The 16196-nt window shown below is 46.6% G+C and overlaps 1 protein-coding gene across 1 annotated transcript in view; it reads right to left on the bottom strand.

The window, feature by feature from the left end:
* DCAF5 (DDB1 and CUL4 associated factor 5) overlaps positions 1 to 15974 on the bottom strand; it is an 86166-nt gene extending 70192 nt beyond the window's left edge. Inside the window, exon 1 of the mRNA XM_089671341.1 lies at positions 15719 to 15974. Coding sequence (XP_089527467.1) covers positions 15719 to 15974 — 256 coding nt within the window. The remainder of the gene's footprint in view (positions 1 to 15718) is intronic.
* Positions 15975 to 16196: the final 222 nt, after the last annotated feature.

The following is a 16196-nucleotide window of genomic DNA, read 5'->3' as shown; positions in this document are numbered from 1 at the left end:
CTTCAACAGCAGCGGCGGCAGATGAGTACATACAGAACAGGAGTCCACCCCGCCATTCCTCCAGCCCTCCATAATGTGTTAAGGTTTGGGGAAGATTATGGGGTGGGGGGGGCTGTGAAGTGAGAGGTGGTAGCTGTGATATGGGGGACTCTGATGTGAGAGGAAGGAGCTGTGATGTCAGGAGAGGGGGAGCTGTGATGTGGTGGTGTTGTGATTGTAAGGGGGGCTGTGATGGAAGTGGGGTTATGTTGTGGGGCTCTGATGTGAAAGGGAATTGTGATGTACGGGGGGCTGAAGACATTAATATGAAGGGGGCTGTGATGTGAAAGACTTGAGTCATAGAAGAAAAATTAGTTTTGGACCTCTGCAGAAAGAAAATGTTACCAACCGGACCTCCATGAATTTTAATTCAGTACCCCTGGACTATGGGATCTGTAGTGTGTAGAGGAGTGCATATAATCTGAAATATTGTGCACTGGTGGTTTCAAATGTAAGTGAGAGGGAGGAGAAGAGGCTCAGGATCTCATAGAGGAAGTTACAAGTGGGCAGGGAAACCACAGTAAACTGATTTCATGAAAAACAGTTTAGAGGGCAGTTGTTTACTGTCAGAGGGACAGATTTATTTTTCTTTCTCCCTCAATCAAGTTGATGGTGCTGCTGTCTGGATATAATGTCCTAGTGGGGAAGGGGTAGATGTATGGGTATCTACCACTTTAATAACTGCAGTAAAATACCTCTTCTTTTCTTTCTTTCTTTCTTCCTTTTTTTTTTTTTTAACTGGCATTTAAAAACAAAAACAGCATGCCCCCCCCCCTTTCCCAAATCCATACCAGGTCCTTATCTGAGCATGCTGCTCGGGCAGGCCAGCAAAGGGAGGGACAGAGGAGCGAGCACCCCCCTCTTAAACCATACCAGTCCACATGCCCTCAGCATGGGGTGGGATCTGGGTGTTAAAGAGGGCTTCCAGATTCTGATATGCACCTTCCCATATTGAAGGCCTGCAGTCTGTTATGGTTCGGGGGGGGGGGGGGCTGGCTCATCTGTCTCGCCTTTCCTGGTCTACTGGGCTGCATGTTTGGTTAAGGGTCTGATATGGATTTTTGGGGGGACCCCACACTTAAGTTTTTGGTTGTTTTTTGTTTTTATTAATCAATAAGTGTAGCGCTCTGTTAGAACAAACTAAATCTAAAGCAACTCAGTGTGTTCTTATCTACAGCTCCCCTGCCTTCTCTATAGGCAGCTTATTGGTAAAGGTGAACTAACCCTCTACAGCCCGTACCATGCTCACTGATGTCACCGTGATTTTACCACTTGTCTCCCATGCTGTTCAGGAACATACCTTGGTAGACAAGTGGGGAATGTCTGTGTTATCAGGGTGAGGAAAAGATTCCAATGGGGACACCTGTGGTGACAACGGTCTGAGAGGAATCAATCAATCTTTAAGCACACTTGGTTACAGAAAACTCAATATTAGTGTATAAAATCCCAAAATCAGTCCCAAAAAATCTATATTAGTGTATAAAGTCCCAAAATAAGAGTCCAAAAATCAAAGTCCAAATAAATCCCAAAGAGATTATCTCTAAGTCAGTACTTTCTTAAATCTTCGTGTCTCCAAACCTCCTTTTTGGTGTACTCCAAAAATAAATCTTCATATACCTCAAAGAAAAAAACTCAACATAGTGCTTTATCCAAATAATTTTAAAAATATAATAAAAGTGCAACACGTGTTACATGCAAAAACACTACCGTGCCACAGCAACCGTGAGATCAAATACCTCTGCCTTAAATGTTATTCACTGCACACAAATAACAGAAGTGCATAATTACCCTCAAGGTAGTAACACAAGCCATAGATGAGATTATTTCCAACCTTTTTCCTTCAGCCTTTCCAACCACTTCCCACAGACCTCATAAACAGACCAGGGATCAGTGTATATAATAAATAATCACAGTACTTTATTATAGCAACTTACATTAAAATAAGAAGAGATCAGCTTCCACACACAAAGCGATTGATTCCACAATCGAGCCTCTCCTCAGTGGTGTTAAAATATCCTCAGCATACCACTTCAGAGAAGGGATAGGTAATTGGTGATAAGTTCCCCACTACCCATACACCTGTATGGAGGATTCCAGGGCATACACAGCCGCGTGTTGCAGGAACAAAAATGGCCGCCACAGCACTTCCGGAAGAGTGTCAGAACGTCACCACGTCACGTGCCCCGGACGCGTTTCGTCACATCCGGACTTTGTCAACAGGGATACGGACGTGTCTCCTCACTCTCCTTAAATACCACTAACCAAGGAGGTGAGGATACAGCCGCGGCCATTTTACAACCTGGAAGCCCGGACATCTCTACCCATACAAACAAGCTGCACCTGGACCAGCAGAGCACCGGGAAAACAATCCCATACTGGCCACCTTGTGCACTCACATTATACCAATACAAATTTAATTAAAAAATCATCCCCCAAATCCTATATATTTCAATAGTGGCCATTTCTCCCAGAGGGTGCCCCATGCATCAGATATTATGAAAAATCCCTAACATTCACAAAAAGGGATGGAGATCAAACTTATCCTGCATACTCCTACTCCACCCCCTATCGTATGAAACATAAAATAATAGCATGATAAGTCAATATCAGCCCAATATACATACACATATTTTATAAAATATACTAAAAAACCTAAAACCCTACAGTGGGGATCGAAAGTTTGGGCACCCCAGCTAAAAAATTTGTATTAATGTGCATAAAGAAGCCAAGGAAAGATTGAAAAATCTCCAAAAGGCATCAAATTACAGATTAGACATTCTTATAATATGTCAACAAAAGTTAGATTTTATTTCCATCATTTACACTTTCAAAATAACAGAAAACAAAAAAATGGCGTCTGCAAAAGTTTGGGCACCCTGCAGAGTTAATATCTTGTACTGCCCCCTTTGGCAAGTATCACAGCTTGTAAACCCTTTTTGTAGCCAGCCAAGAGTCTTTCAATTCTTGTTTGAGGTATCTTTGCCCATTCTTCCGTACAAAAGTCTTCCAGTTCTTTGAGATTTCTGGGCTGTCTGTCACGCACTGCTCTTTTAAGGTCTATCCATAGATTTTCAATTATGTTGAGGTCAGGAGATTGTGAAGGCCATGGCAAAACCTTCAGTTTACACCTCTTGATGTAATCCCCCGTGGATTTCGAGGTGTGTTTAGGATCATTATCCATTTGTAGAAGCCATCCTCTCTTTAACTTCAGTTTTTCACAGATGACATCAAGTTACCATCCAAAATTTGCTGAAATTTTATTGAATCCATTTTTCCTTCTACTCGTGAGATGTTCCCTGTGCCACTGGCTGCAACACAACCCCAAAGCATGATTGATCCAACCCCATGCTTAACAGTTGGACAGAGGTTCTTTTCATTAAATTCTGTGCCCCTTCTTCTCCAAACGTACCTTTGCTCATTTTGGACAAAAAGTTAAATTTTAACCTCATCGGTCCACAGAACTTGTTTCCAAAATGCATCAGGCTGGTCTATATGTTCATTTGCAAAGTTCAAATGATGATTTTTGTGGTGAGGACGTAGAAGAGGTTTTCTTCTGATGACTCTTCCATGAAGGCCATATTTGTACAAGTATCTCTTTATAGTGGAATAGTGTACCACAACTCCAGTGTCTGCCAGATCTTTCTGGAGGGATCGTGCAGTCAAACATGGGTTTTCAATTGTTTTTCTCACAATCCTGCGAGCTGTTCTGTCTAATATTTTTCTTGGTCTTCCAGATCTTGCTTTAACTTCCACTGTTCCTGATGACTGCCATTTCTTAATTACATTCCGAACAGAGGATATTGACATCTGAAAACGCTTTGCTATCTTCTTATAGCCTTCTCCAGCTTTGTGAGCATCAACTATTTTCAGTTTCAGTTTTCTAGACAACTGCTTAGAAGAACCCATCGTGCTGATTGTTGGGGCAAGGTCAGATGAGTCTGGGTATTTAAAACCTTTGAGATTGACATCACCTGGTCTTCCCAGATGATGATTGAGAACAATCCATGACACTGGCAGGTCTCAGCTTTGCAAAGGGGGCAGTGCATGCTATAAATTCTGCACACGCCATTTTTTTGTTTTCTGTTATTTTGAAAGTGTAAATGATGGAAATAAAATGTAACTTTTGTTGACATATTATAAGAATGTCTAATCTGTAATTTGATGCCTTTTGGAGATTTTTCCATCTTTCCTTGGCTTTTTTATGCACATTAATACACATTTTTAGCTGGGGTGCCCAAACTTTCGATCCCCACTGTATATTAGAGTACATAATGTTACCATATACCCTATTTCAATCAAGTTACAAACAATAACTTTTTTAACCCAGGATAAGATATTAAAAAAATATAATAAAAATAAAAATTAAAAAAATATATATAAAAAAAAATAATAATAAAGAATTAAAAAATTAGAAATATTACACAACCCCTACAAACCCAAATATATATTCCCTCTGACAATGCAATTTACTGATCAGAGATAAAGCAATTGAGATCTAACTCGATATTAAGACCCCTGGGTTTCAAAGTGTTCAGCCTATAAATCCAAAAAGTTTCATTTTTAGATATCTCCTGTACCCTATTACACCCCCTCCAATGAGATTCCAAAACATCAATACCGCAAAAATTCAAAAGGCTTGGATCTGAGTCATGAAACTCACGGAAATGTTTGGATACACTGTGTTCTTTCTTCCCTTTTTTCACATTTTCAACATGTTCTTTAAGCCTGATTTTTAAATCTCTTTTTGTTCTACCAACATATTGGATTTTACAAGGGCATTCTAATACGTAGGTCACATATTTCATATTACAGGTAATAAATTTATTAATTATAAAGATCTCTCCCGTAACACATGATTTAAATGTTGTAATTTTCCTCTCTTTTATACCTGTACTTTTACAGATCTTACATTTTTTGCATGGAAAAAAACCTTGGAGTCCAAACATCCTGGGTTTACTAAGAGGGGAAATCACTCCCCTTACCAGCAGATTACGCAAATTCTCACTTTTTCTATAGATAAAGCGAGGTTTTTCCGGTAAGGTCTTTCCCAGAGTAAAATCTTTTTGCAATAGAGGCCAATGTTTCCTAATAATATTTTCCACTCCTTTGTACTGACAACTTAATTTGGAGATGAAAGCATAGTCTACTCCCTTATTCTCCTCAACTCCATGATTTCTCTTATTCTTAATTTCCTTTTTTTTCCCATCCCCTATATAATTCTGACTTACTTTGTATCTGATTCTTTCCAATTTCATAGGATCATATCCTTTAGACACAAAGCGATTTTTTATCAACTCCGATTGTATGATATAATCGTCCAATCTTGAACAATTCCTCATAACACGTATGAACTGACCCTTTGGGATTCCCTGAATCCACAAAGGGTGATGAGAACTATTGGTAGGAATGAACCCATTCCTATCGGTGTCTTTAAAGAAAGTTTTGAAACACAGTTTATTTCCAAATTTAAACATATGTAAATCTAAAAAATTAACCCATTCCTTACTCCTATTGATCGAAAACCCTAATTCATATTTATTCATACGGATATGATCTAGGAAGATGTCAAATTCTGTATCGGTACCGTCCCAAACTACCAAGATGTCATCAATATATCGCCTCCACACTTTCAGGCCTCCCCAGTTTTTTCCAAAAATCTCGGAGTCCTCCCATTTGGCCAAAAAAATATTGGCCAAACTGGGGGCGAATTTCGCCCCCATTGCTACGCCTTTCTGCTGGATGAAGAATTCTCCTTTATACCAAAAATAGTTGTTCCTCATGCTGAAGTCCAATAGCTGTATAATAAATTTCCTTTGTTTTCTATGGAGCTCAGAAAAAACCTGTAAACCCCATTTGATGGCTTCCAGACCATCTAAGTGTTTTATATTGGTATAAAGGGAATTAACATCAATGGTAGCCAACAAAGTATCTTCCGTAACCTCCATTCCCTCTAACAATTCTATTATATCTTGACTATCCTTAACAAATGAAGGCATCTGTTTAACAATATTCTGTAGAAAGAAATCTGCATATTGGCCTATCCTAGAATGCACCGAGCCAATACCATTGATGATAGGTCTACCCGGAGGATTTGTGAGATCTTCGGGAGGATATACATAAAAGGAATACGGCAAACCGATGGAACTACAAACTGTGCTTCTTTTTCACTTAGAATATGATCATCCCTTGCCATTTTAATTATTTTTTTTCAACTCCTTTCTATATTTTAAAGTAGGATTTTTGGGGATCTTACAATATGTAGTGGAATCCTTCAATATGTTACACATCTCCTCCTCATATTGCACTCTATCCATCACGACCACTCCACCCCCGTTATCCGCCGGTCTGATAACAATTTCCTTTCTCTTCTTCAAACTTCTTATGCCCTGATATATTGCTTTTTCTTCCTTGGCCTTCTCATATTCTAATACATATAGATCACCAATCGTCATACGTTTAAATATCTCAATAAATTGGTTCCTAGAGTTTATAGGATTAAAGGTTGATCTATTCCTAAGATTGCTGTGAACAAACATCGGCCTACTCATACAGTTGCCTGCGGTAGTCGGGCCAGGGAGGGAAGAGAAATACTTTTTAATATTTAATTTCCTAATAAATTTATTAATATCTATAAATGTTCCAAACTTATTCAGATTTCCTTTCGGCGCAAACTTTAAACCCTTATCCAGTAATTGAATCTCATTATCCGTAAAATCCACAGAGCTCAAATTATAAATCCCCTCCCCTATACGTCTTTCCTTTTCCTTTTGTTTAAGTTCTCCCCTTGTGGAGCACACTCCTCCATCCTTTGACATTGTATTGGGATTTCTTCCTCTCTGTTCTGTTGTGGGCCATATTCTCCCTCTCTTCTGTAAGGGGGATTCCAAGAACCCTGATTCCCCCATTGTTGGGGGTAATATGGTTCCCTCTCAGGGGGACCCGGGGGCCTGCCTCTCGGATTCCTCTGAAAAAAATTCCTCTGGGGCCCACCTCTCCCTCTAAAATTCCTAGGACTATTATAGTAACCATTATTCCACCCTGATAGCGGTTGAAACCGATTCTGGGTTGGAATATTATAGGACTGATAAGGCGAATTAGATGGTTTCGAATAAGTATTATTCAGATTCCCGGATCCATGATCCTGTCCTATTTTTCTAGGGGCAGATACTTTACTCTTTGTATTGTTACCCGGGGGTGACACCACTCCTTTTGTTCCCACCTCTCTCATTGAAACAGCAGGAGATGACATATTAGATTGGGGATTAGTGTCAACTATTCCTTGCCATTTATAAATAGAGTTTCCGTATCCTTGTTGACAAAGTCCGGATGTGACGAAACGCGTCCGGGGCACGTGACGTTCTGACGCTCTTCCGGAAGTGCTGTGGCGGCCATTTTTGTTCCTGGAACACGCGGCTGTGTATGCCCTGGAATCCTCCATACAGGTGTATGGGTAGTGGGGAACTTATCACCAATTACCTATCCCTTCTCTGCAGTGGTATGCTGAGGATATTTTAACACCACTGAGGAGAGGCTCGATTGTGGAATCAATCGCTTTGTGTGTGGAAGCTGATCTCTTCTTATTTTAATGTAAGTTGCTATAATAAAGTACTGTGATTATTTATTATATACACTGATCCCTGGTCTGTTTATGAGGTCTGTGGGAAGTGGTTGGAAAGGCTGAAGGAAAAAGGTTGGAAATAATCTCATCTATGGCTTGTGTTACTACCTTGAGGGTAATTATGCACTTCTGTTATTTGTGTGCAGTGAATAACATTTAAGGCAGAGGTATTTGATCTCACGGTTGCTGTGGCACGGTAGTGTTTTTGCATGTAACACGTGTGGCACTTTTATTATATTTTTTATATTATTTGGATAAAGCACTATGTTGAGTTTTTTTCTTTGAGGTATATGAAGATTTATTTTTGGAGTACACCAAAAAGGAGGTTTGGAGACACGAAGATTTAAGAAAGTACTGATTTAGAGATAATCTCTTTGGGATTTATTTGGACTTTGATTTTTGGACTCTTATTTTGGGACTTTATACACTAATATACATTTTTTGGGACTGATTTTGGGATTTTATACACTAATATTGAGTTTTCTGTAACCAAGTGTGCTTAAAGATTGATTGATTTATGTATGTACTTCAGGGGAAGGACGGTTAAAGTGACTTGGTGGGGTATTATAATTAAAGTAGGATAATGCTGGACATCTGATATGGTCTGAGAGGAATACCACTCATTCTGGAGAGAGATCTTCTCACTTCCTGTTGTGGTGACAATGGTGTCAGGGATCTCCTCGATCCCTGCCGCGATGGTCCCGGCGCAGGCGCACTGCTCCGCCCTGTACACGGGCACTAGGTCCGGGCCGGCCGCGGCGTTCGAGTTCGCGCATGCGCAGTAGAAGCCGCGGCCGCCCGCTGGGCACCAATGGCAGCGCAGGGCGGATATTTAAAGGTCCCTGAGCTGTCATTTCTTTGCCTTCTGGTCTTACCTGCTCCCTGTGATCCTGTACCTGTGCCTAGTAAGTTTATTGACCCGGATTGTTTATTGACCTGCTGATTTCTCCTGCCCAGACCCTTGCTTGCCTGACCTCTCTCCCTGGATGCCCCCCATTAGATCTGACCTCCTGTTGCTGACCTGGCGTGTGACCCGACGATTCTCTGCCTGCTCCCTTGTACCTTACCGTCCTCTACTTTACCGACTCGGCCTGTCTGACTACGCACTTGCTCAGCCATCCATCCATCCATCCCATCGGGGTCACCCGACCTCCTCACATCTGGCTCTCCCTGATTGGAGCCCCTGGCGAACACCCCTACCACTGACAGGTGTGCTCAGTAGAGGCGACCTGGTCTCGGGGTACTACAAGTCCATCCCCACCATCAGGGGCCCTGGTGAACAAGTACCCTGGGGCTTAGACTCCGCGCTCTGGGCACGCCTGACCAGTGGAGTGCTAGTGGTGCCGCTCGGCGATCCCTCACAGTACCAGAAGGCCATGACTGAGCCTCGAGGAGGACTCTCCCCGTTGGACGAGGTTTGCAGGCACCTGGCTACCCTGACGCAAGCAGTAAACACATTACAGGACAGATGTCTGCAGATCGAGAATCGGTTTCAGGCCTGCACCATATCTGTTCCTGTTTCACAGGCCCCGGCTCCTGCACCACCGGTCGCAGCAGCCCACGAGCCGGCTCCTGGGCCTTCCACATCACTCCCTATGGCGGAACCCCGAGTACCCTTACCCGAGCGCTTCCATGGGGATCGCACACGCTTTCGGTCATTCCGTGACTCCTGTCTGCTCTATTTTGAACTGCAGCCACGGACCTTTTTGACAGAATCGGTGAAAGTGGGGTTTGTTGTCTCCCTGTTGCAGGGTGAACCCCAAGACTGGGCCCACCGACTAAGGGGAAACAATGATCCTCACCTGGTTACGGTCGACAGCTTCTTTAACGCCATGGCCATCTTATATGATGACCCACAACGGGCGGCCTCGGCCGAGGCCACATTATACGCACTCCGACAAGGTCGGCGGGCGGCTGAGGAATACGCCTCTGACTTTAGGCGCTGGATGGGTGACACTCGTTGGAACGAGTTCGCACTTTTGCACCAGTTTCGTATGGGCCTTTCTGAGGCTCTGAAAGACGAGCTCGCCCGGGTGGAGGTGCCCGAGACATTAGAGGACTTGATTGCACTCACCATTAAAATTGACCGTAGGCTACGGGAGCGCAGATTGGAGAGGTCTGGTCAGGGTCGCGGAAATCCCTGGGGGTCATTTCAGGGATCCGGTCAACATACTAGGCCAAGCATCCAGAACCTGCCGTTTGAAGATGCTCCCGAACCCATGCAGCTAGGCCTGGCACGGCCTAAACTATCGCCTGAGGAACGCCAGCGCAGACGCTCCCAGAATCTGTGTCTGTACTGCGGCGAAGCTGGTCACATGGTGCGTTCCTGCCCGCAGAAACTGAGTAAGTTCACCTCATCTTCTTTATCTGTTGGCAATATGAATCCATCCCAGTACTTAGTTGTTCCCCTCTCCTTTCAGCTTTCAGAAAGGACCGTGGAGGTGACGGCCATAGTTGATTCGGGGGCATGCAGCTGTTTTGTGGATATCAATTTTGCTCACCAGCAGGGTATCCCCCTCCGCCCAAAGGAGAAGGGGTTTCACATCTTTTTGGCTGATGGTTCCCGGATAAAGTCAGGAGTAGTTAACCAGGAGACCCCTTCCATTGTGACTTCCATTGCCGGTCAGCACCAGGAACTCCTCCGCCTGGATGCTATTGCATCACCCCTTTTCCCAGTCATTCTGGGGCTCCCTTGGTTGCGGGCCCATAACCCCCAAATTGACTGGGAAACTGGGGTTGTCTCGTTCCCTTCCCCATATTGTCGGGAACTGTGTCGAACTTCGGGCCCGGAGGTCCCCCAGGTCCTCCTGTGCTCTGAAGGGGATGACAGTCTAAAACAAGTGATTCCTGCAGCCTATCATAAGTTTCTTGATGTGTTCAGTGAACGGGGAGCAGATGCTCTACCCCCCCACCGCCCATATGACTGTCCTATTGATCTGTTGCCCGGTTCTGAAATTCCGTTCGGGCGAATTTTTCCCCTTTCTGAGCTAGAATTAGGGGCCCTGAAGGACTATATTGAGGACAGCCTCCGAAAGGGATTCATCCGTCCCTCCACTTCCCCAGCAGGTGCAGGGATCTTCTTTGTAGAAAAGAAGGACAAGACTTTGAGGCCATGTATTGACTATCGGGAGCTGAATAGGGTCACCATTAAAAATCGTTACCCGTTACCACTGGTACCTGAATTATTCCAGAGCTTAAAAGCTGCAGTAGTTTTTACCAAGCTGGACTTAAGGGGAGCCTACAATTTGGTTCGCATAAGGGAGGGGGATGAGTGGAAGACGGCCTTCCGCACCCGTTTCGGCCATTTTGAATACCTGGTCATGCCTTTCGGTTGTGCAATGCGCCAGCCACCTTCCAGCACTTTGTAAACGACATCTTTAGGGACTTCCTGGACATCTTTGTCATCGTCTACTTAGACGACATTTTGATTTTCTCATCCTCCCTGGGGGAGCACAGGGTACATGTAACAAAGGTGTTGGGGCGGTTGCGGCAGCACGGGTTGTACGCTAAAGCAGAGAAATGCTGCTTTGAACAGGCTAGCGTTACATTTCTGGGTCTGATTATCTCCACCACGGGGGTCGCAATGGACCCTCAGAAGGTCTCAGCGATCCTAGATTGGCCTGAACCCACGGACAGGAAAAGCGTCCAACGTTTTATTGGGTTCGCAAATTTCTACCGGAAGTTCATCAAGAACTTCTCGGGTCTGGTCTCCCCCATCACTCAGTTAACTAAGCTTGGGACGCGATTCAGATGGACGCCCGAGGCACAGGAAGCTTTTGAAGCACTAAAAAGGTTATTTACCTCAGCACCCATTCTGGGTCATCCCGACGCCTCCCTGCCCTACATCTTAGAAGTAGATGCATCAGAAAACGCGGTTGGTTCCATCCTTTCCCAGTGGAAGGGCGCCAAGGAATTACTTCACCCAGTAGCATTCTTCTCACGGAAACTTACCCCTGCGGAGAGGAACTACGACATTGGGGATCGCGAACTACTGGCTATCAAAACCGCTTTAGAAGAATGGAGGTACCTGCTGGAAGGTGCCTCCCATCCCATCCTGATATTCACGGACCACAAGAACCTGGAATATCTGAGGACGGCCAAACATCTACGCCCACGACAAGCAAGATGGGCATTGTTTTTCTCGAGGTTCCAGTTCCACATCACATACAGGCCCGGCTCGAAAAACACGAAGCCTGACGCGTTGTCGCGCATGTACGAGGACACCAAGGAGATCCCAGTACCCGACACTATTCTTCCTGCAGGAAATTTCTTGGCCCTCCAGACGAACCTTCGCTCCGAGATCCTGAGAGCGTCCACAGCGATGTCTACCTCCGATGGGGCCCCCCTCCAGAACAAGGAGGGACTCCTATGGAGGGAGGACCGGATTGTGGTGCCGGAGGATGCCCGAACCTTAGTCCTGGGACATTGCCATGATCATCCACTGGCAGGACATTTTGGGCCGGTCAAGACCCTGGACCTTCTCCGACGTTCCTTCTGGTGGCCGGACATGGCCAAGGATTGTAAGAACTACGTGGGCTCCTGTGCCATCTGCCAGCGGAACAAGCCTTCAAGAAATAAGGCGTGGGGCCTGCTACGTCCATTGCCCATCCCTGAACGGCCCTGGCAGAAAATCTCTATGGACTTCATAGTCGAGCTTCCACCTTCACTGGACCACACAGCAATTCTCGTGGTCGTGGACCGCTTATCCAAGATGGCCCATTTCATCCCTTTACGGAAGACTCCATCAGCAGCCGAGACGACGCAAGTCTTTATTCGAGAGATCGTTAGACTGCATGGGGTTCCCGAAGACATCGTCTCGGACCGAGGGGTGCAATTTACCTCGCGGTTTTGGAGGGCGTTGTGCAAAGCCCTGGATATCAAGCTGTCCCTTTCCTCGGCATTTCACCCTCAGACCAATGGTCAGACCGAAAGGACCAATCAGACCCTGGAACAATACCTGCGATGCTACACATCATTCTCTCAGGACGACTGGGTGCCACTTCTCCCTTTGGCAGAATTCGCGTACAACAACGCTTGCCATTCAGCAACTGGGCAGTCCCCGTTCTTCGCCAACTATGGGTGTCATCCTGTCTTCCTCCCGGACTTAGTCCCGGAATGCCCGATTCCAGCGACACAGGATGCACTGACCTTCTTCACCTCCAACAATAAGAAACTACAGGAAGCCATCCGTCAAGCCCAAGAAGACTATAAGAGAGCTTTTAATAGGAAGCGAAGAGGGGACCTGGTGTTGCAGCCCGGAGAGAAGGTTTGGCTGGCTACGTCAAACTTGAAGATGCTCTGCCCGTCAAAAAAGTTGGGCCCTAAATTTATAGGCCCTTTTTGCATCAAACGGATGGTCAATGAAGTGGCCTATGAACTTGTTCTCCCTGAGACACTCAAGATCCACCCTGTCTTCCACGTGTCCCTGTTGAAACCAGTAGCCCCTGATGCCTTCCCGGAACGGGAAATCCAGGCCCCCGGAGGCCGTAACGGTTGAAGAGGAAGAAGAATTCGAGGTGGAGGCAATCTTGAAGTGCCGACGAAGGGGGGGCCAGACCCAATTTCTCATCAAGTGGAAGGGCTACGGCCCTGAGGACAATTCGTGGGAACCAGCCCATAATGTCCATGCACCTAGACTTGTCCGGAGGTTTCTTTGTGATCACCCGTGGTGGAGAGATCGGGTGGGCATCTGGAGGTTGCCCGTAGGGGGGGGGCAATGTCAGGGATCTCCTCGATCCCTGCCGCGATGGTCCCGGCGCAGGCGCACTGCTCCGCCCTGTACACGGGCACTAGGTCCGGGCCGGCCGCGGCGTTCGAGTTCGCGCATGCGCAGTAGAAGCCGCGGCCGCCCACTGGGCACCAATGGCAGCGCAGGGCGGGATATTTAAAGGTACCTGAGCTGTCATTTCTTTGCCTTCTGGTCTTACCTGCTCCCTGTGATCCTGTACCTGTGCCTAGTAAGTTTATTGACCCGGATTGTTTATTGACCTGCTGATTTCTCCTGCCCAGACCCTTGCTTGCCTGACCTCTCTCCCTGGATGCCCCCCATTAGATCTGACCTCCTGTTGCTGACCTGGCGTGTGACCCGACGATTCTCTGCCTGCTCCCTTGTACCTTACCGTCCTCTACTTTACTGACTCGGCCTGTCTGACTACGCACTTGCTCAGCCATCCATCCATCCATCCCATTGGGGTCACCCGACCTCCTCACATCTGGCTCTCCCTGGTTGGAGCCCCTGGCGAACACCCCTACCACTGACAGGTGTGCTCAGTAGAGGCGACCTGGTCTCGGGGTACTACAAGTCCATCCCCACCATCAGGGGCCCTGGTGAACAAGTACCCTGGGGCTTAGACTCCGCGCTCTGGGCACGCCTGACCAGTGGAGTGCTAGTGGTGCCGCTCGGCGGTCCCTCACAAATGGTCTAAGAATAATTCTCTGAAGAGATATCCCCTCACTTCCTGTTGTAGTGACAATAGTCTGAGAGGAATACCACTCACTCTGGAGAGATATCTCCTCACTTCCTGTTGTGGTGACAACGGTCTGAGAGTAATTCTCTGGACAGATATCCCCTCACTTCCTGTTGTGGTGGAACAGTCTGAAAGGAATTCTCTGGACAGATATCCCCTCACTTCCTAATGTGGCAACAATGGTCAGAGGAATTCTTTGGAGAGATATCCCCTCACTTCCTGTTGTGGTGACAACGGTCTGAAAGTAATTCTCTGAAGAAATATCTCACTTCCTGTTGTGGTGACAATGGTCTGAAAGGAATACCACTCACTCTGGCGACAACGGTCTGAGAGTAATTCTCTGAAGAGATATCTCCTCACTTCCTGTTGTAGTGGCAATGGTCTGAGAGGAATATCACTCACTATGGAGATATATCTTCTCATTTCCTGTTGTGGTGACAACGGTCTGAAAGTAATTCTCTGAAAAAATATCTCACTTCCTGTTGTGGCAACAACGGTCTGAGAGGAATAACACTCACTCTAGAGAGATATCTCCTCACTTCATGTTGTGGTGACAATGGTCTGAGAGGAATTCTCTGTAGAGATATTGCCTCACTTCCTGTTATAGTAACAATGGTCTGAGAGGAATTCCTTGGAGAAATATCACCTCACTTCCTGTTGTGCGATGTGAGTCTGAGAGGGATTCTCTGGAGAGATTTCTCCTCACTTCCTGTTGTAGTGACAATGGTCTGAGAGGAATTCTCTGGAGAGATATCGCCTCACTTCCTGTTGTGGTGACAACGATCTGAGAGGCATTCTCTAGGAGATAGATCCTCACTTCCTGTTGTGGTGACAATGGTCTGAGGAATTCTTTGGAGATATCCCCTCACTTCCTGTTGTGGCAACAATGGTCTGAGGAATTCTTTGGAGAGATATCCCCTCACTTCCTGTTGTGGTGACAACGATCTGAGAGGAATTCTCTGGAGAGATATCCCCACTTCCTGTTGAGGTGACAACGATCTGAAAGGAATCCTCTGGAGAGATATCGCCTCACTTCCTGTTGTGGAGACAATGGTCTGAGGAATTCTCTGGAGAGATATCCCCACTTCCTGTTGAGGGGACAATGATCTGAAAGGAATCCTCTGGAGAGATATCACCTCACTTCCTGTTGTTTTGACAATGGTCTGAGGAATTCTCTGGAGAGATATCCCTACTTCCTGTTGTGGTGACAACGGTCTGAGAAGAATTCTCTGGAGAGATATCCCCACTTCCTGTTTTCTATTGGACAGGAAGTGAAGGGAGGTCTCCCCAACGATCTGACAGGGAGGTGTACCATGAAAACAAGGAAGTGTGGGCTCCCCGTAGACTTTATTGGTACAATGTAGAAGTAAGGAGACCAGCCATGTTGTGGGAAATCTGACTGACAGCTGACTCCCTCAGAGGTTCTGCAGCAGCGGAGTGCCCAGCGTCTGCCATGATTTCTGACCCGCTGATTGGGATTGGTGGGCTCGCTGTTAGCCCTGCCCCCCTCCCCGGGTAATAACATTGGTTGTGGGTCGGGAGGCGCTGGATATCGGGGTGCGGTCGGGCAGAGGTTGGGGGCCCCGTGACTTGCCTGACACCAGCAATTGTCCCCCGTGGTTGGAGAAATCGATGGCGTTGACACAGCCGAAGTGGCCCAGCAGGTCCTTCTTGTAGAGGTTCCTACAGGCCTGCAGCCTCCTCCTCTGGAAGTCCTCCTTCAGAAGCGGCTCTCCGTGCAGGCCTCTTCGGGACAGAAAGCCGATTGCCGACCTCATGCCGCATCCCTTGTCCCTCCGCATGGTGGCGGCTGACGGGCCGAGCTCTCCGCTCCATCCGGCTCTCGTCATCCAGACATGGCAGCGCCGAGCTGTTTGGAGTCAAGTTGCGGGGCCGCTGTGAGCTCCGCCCCCTCCCCTCAGCTGATCCTCTGCTTCCTCCCCCGTCCCCAACCTACTGCGCTGTCACCTAGGGCAGCGCCATCACGGCCTCGGGCAGGCTGGAAGGGGGCGCATTGGACGTCGTTCACAATAAAAGGATCAACAAGCTGCCAGCAGATTTCTAGGAGCTCC

The sequence above is a fragment of the Staurois parvus genome, unplaced genomic scaffold (genome assembly GCF_062004578.1).
Source record: "Staurois parvus isolate SC_StPar_1 unplaced genomic scaffold, SC_StPar_1.0 ptg000104l, whole genome shotgun sequence".
Classification (NCBI taxonomy): Eukaryota; Metazoa; Chordata; class Amphibia; order Anura; family Ranidae; genus Staurois; species Staurois parvus.
Note: the sequence above shows the minus strand (reverse complement) of the source record. Positions and strands in the feature narration are given on the sequence as shown.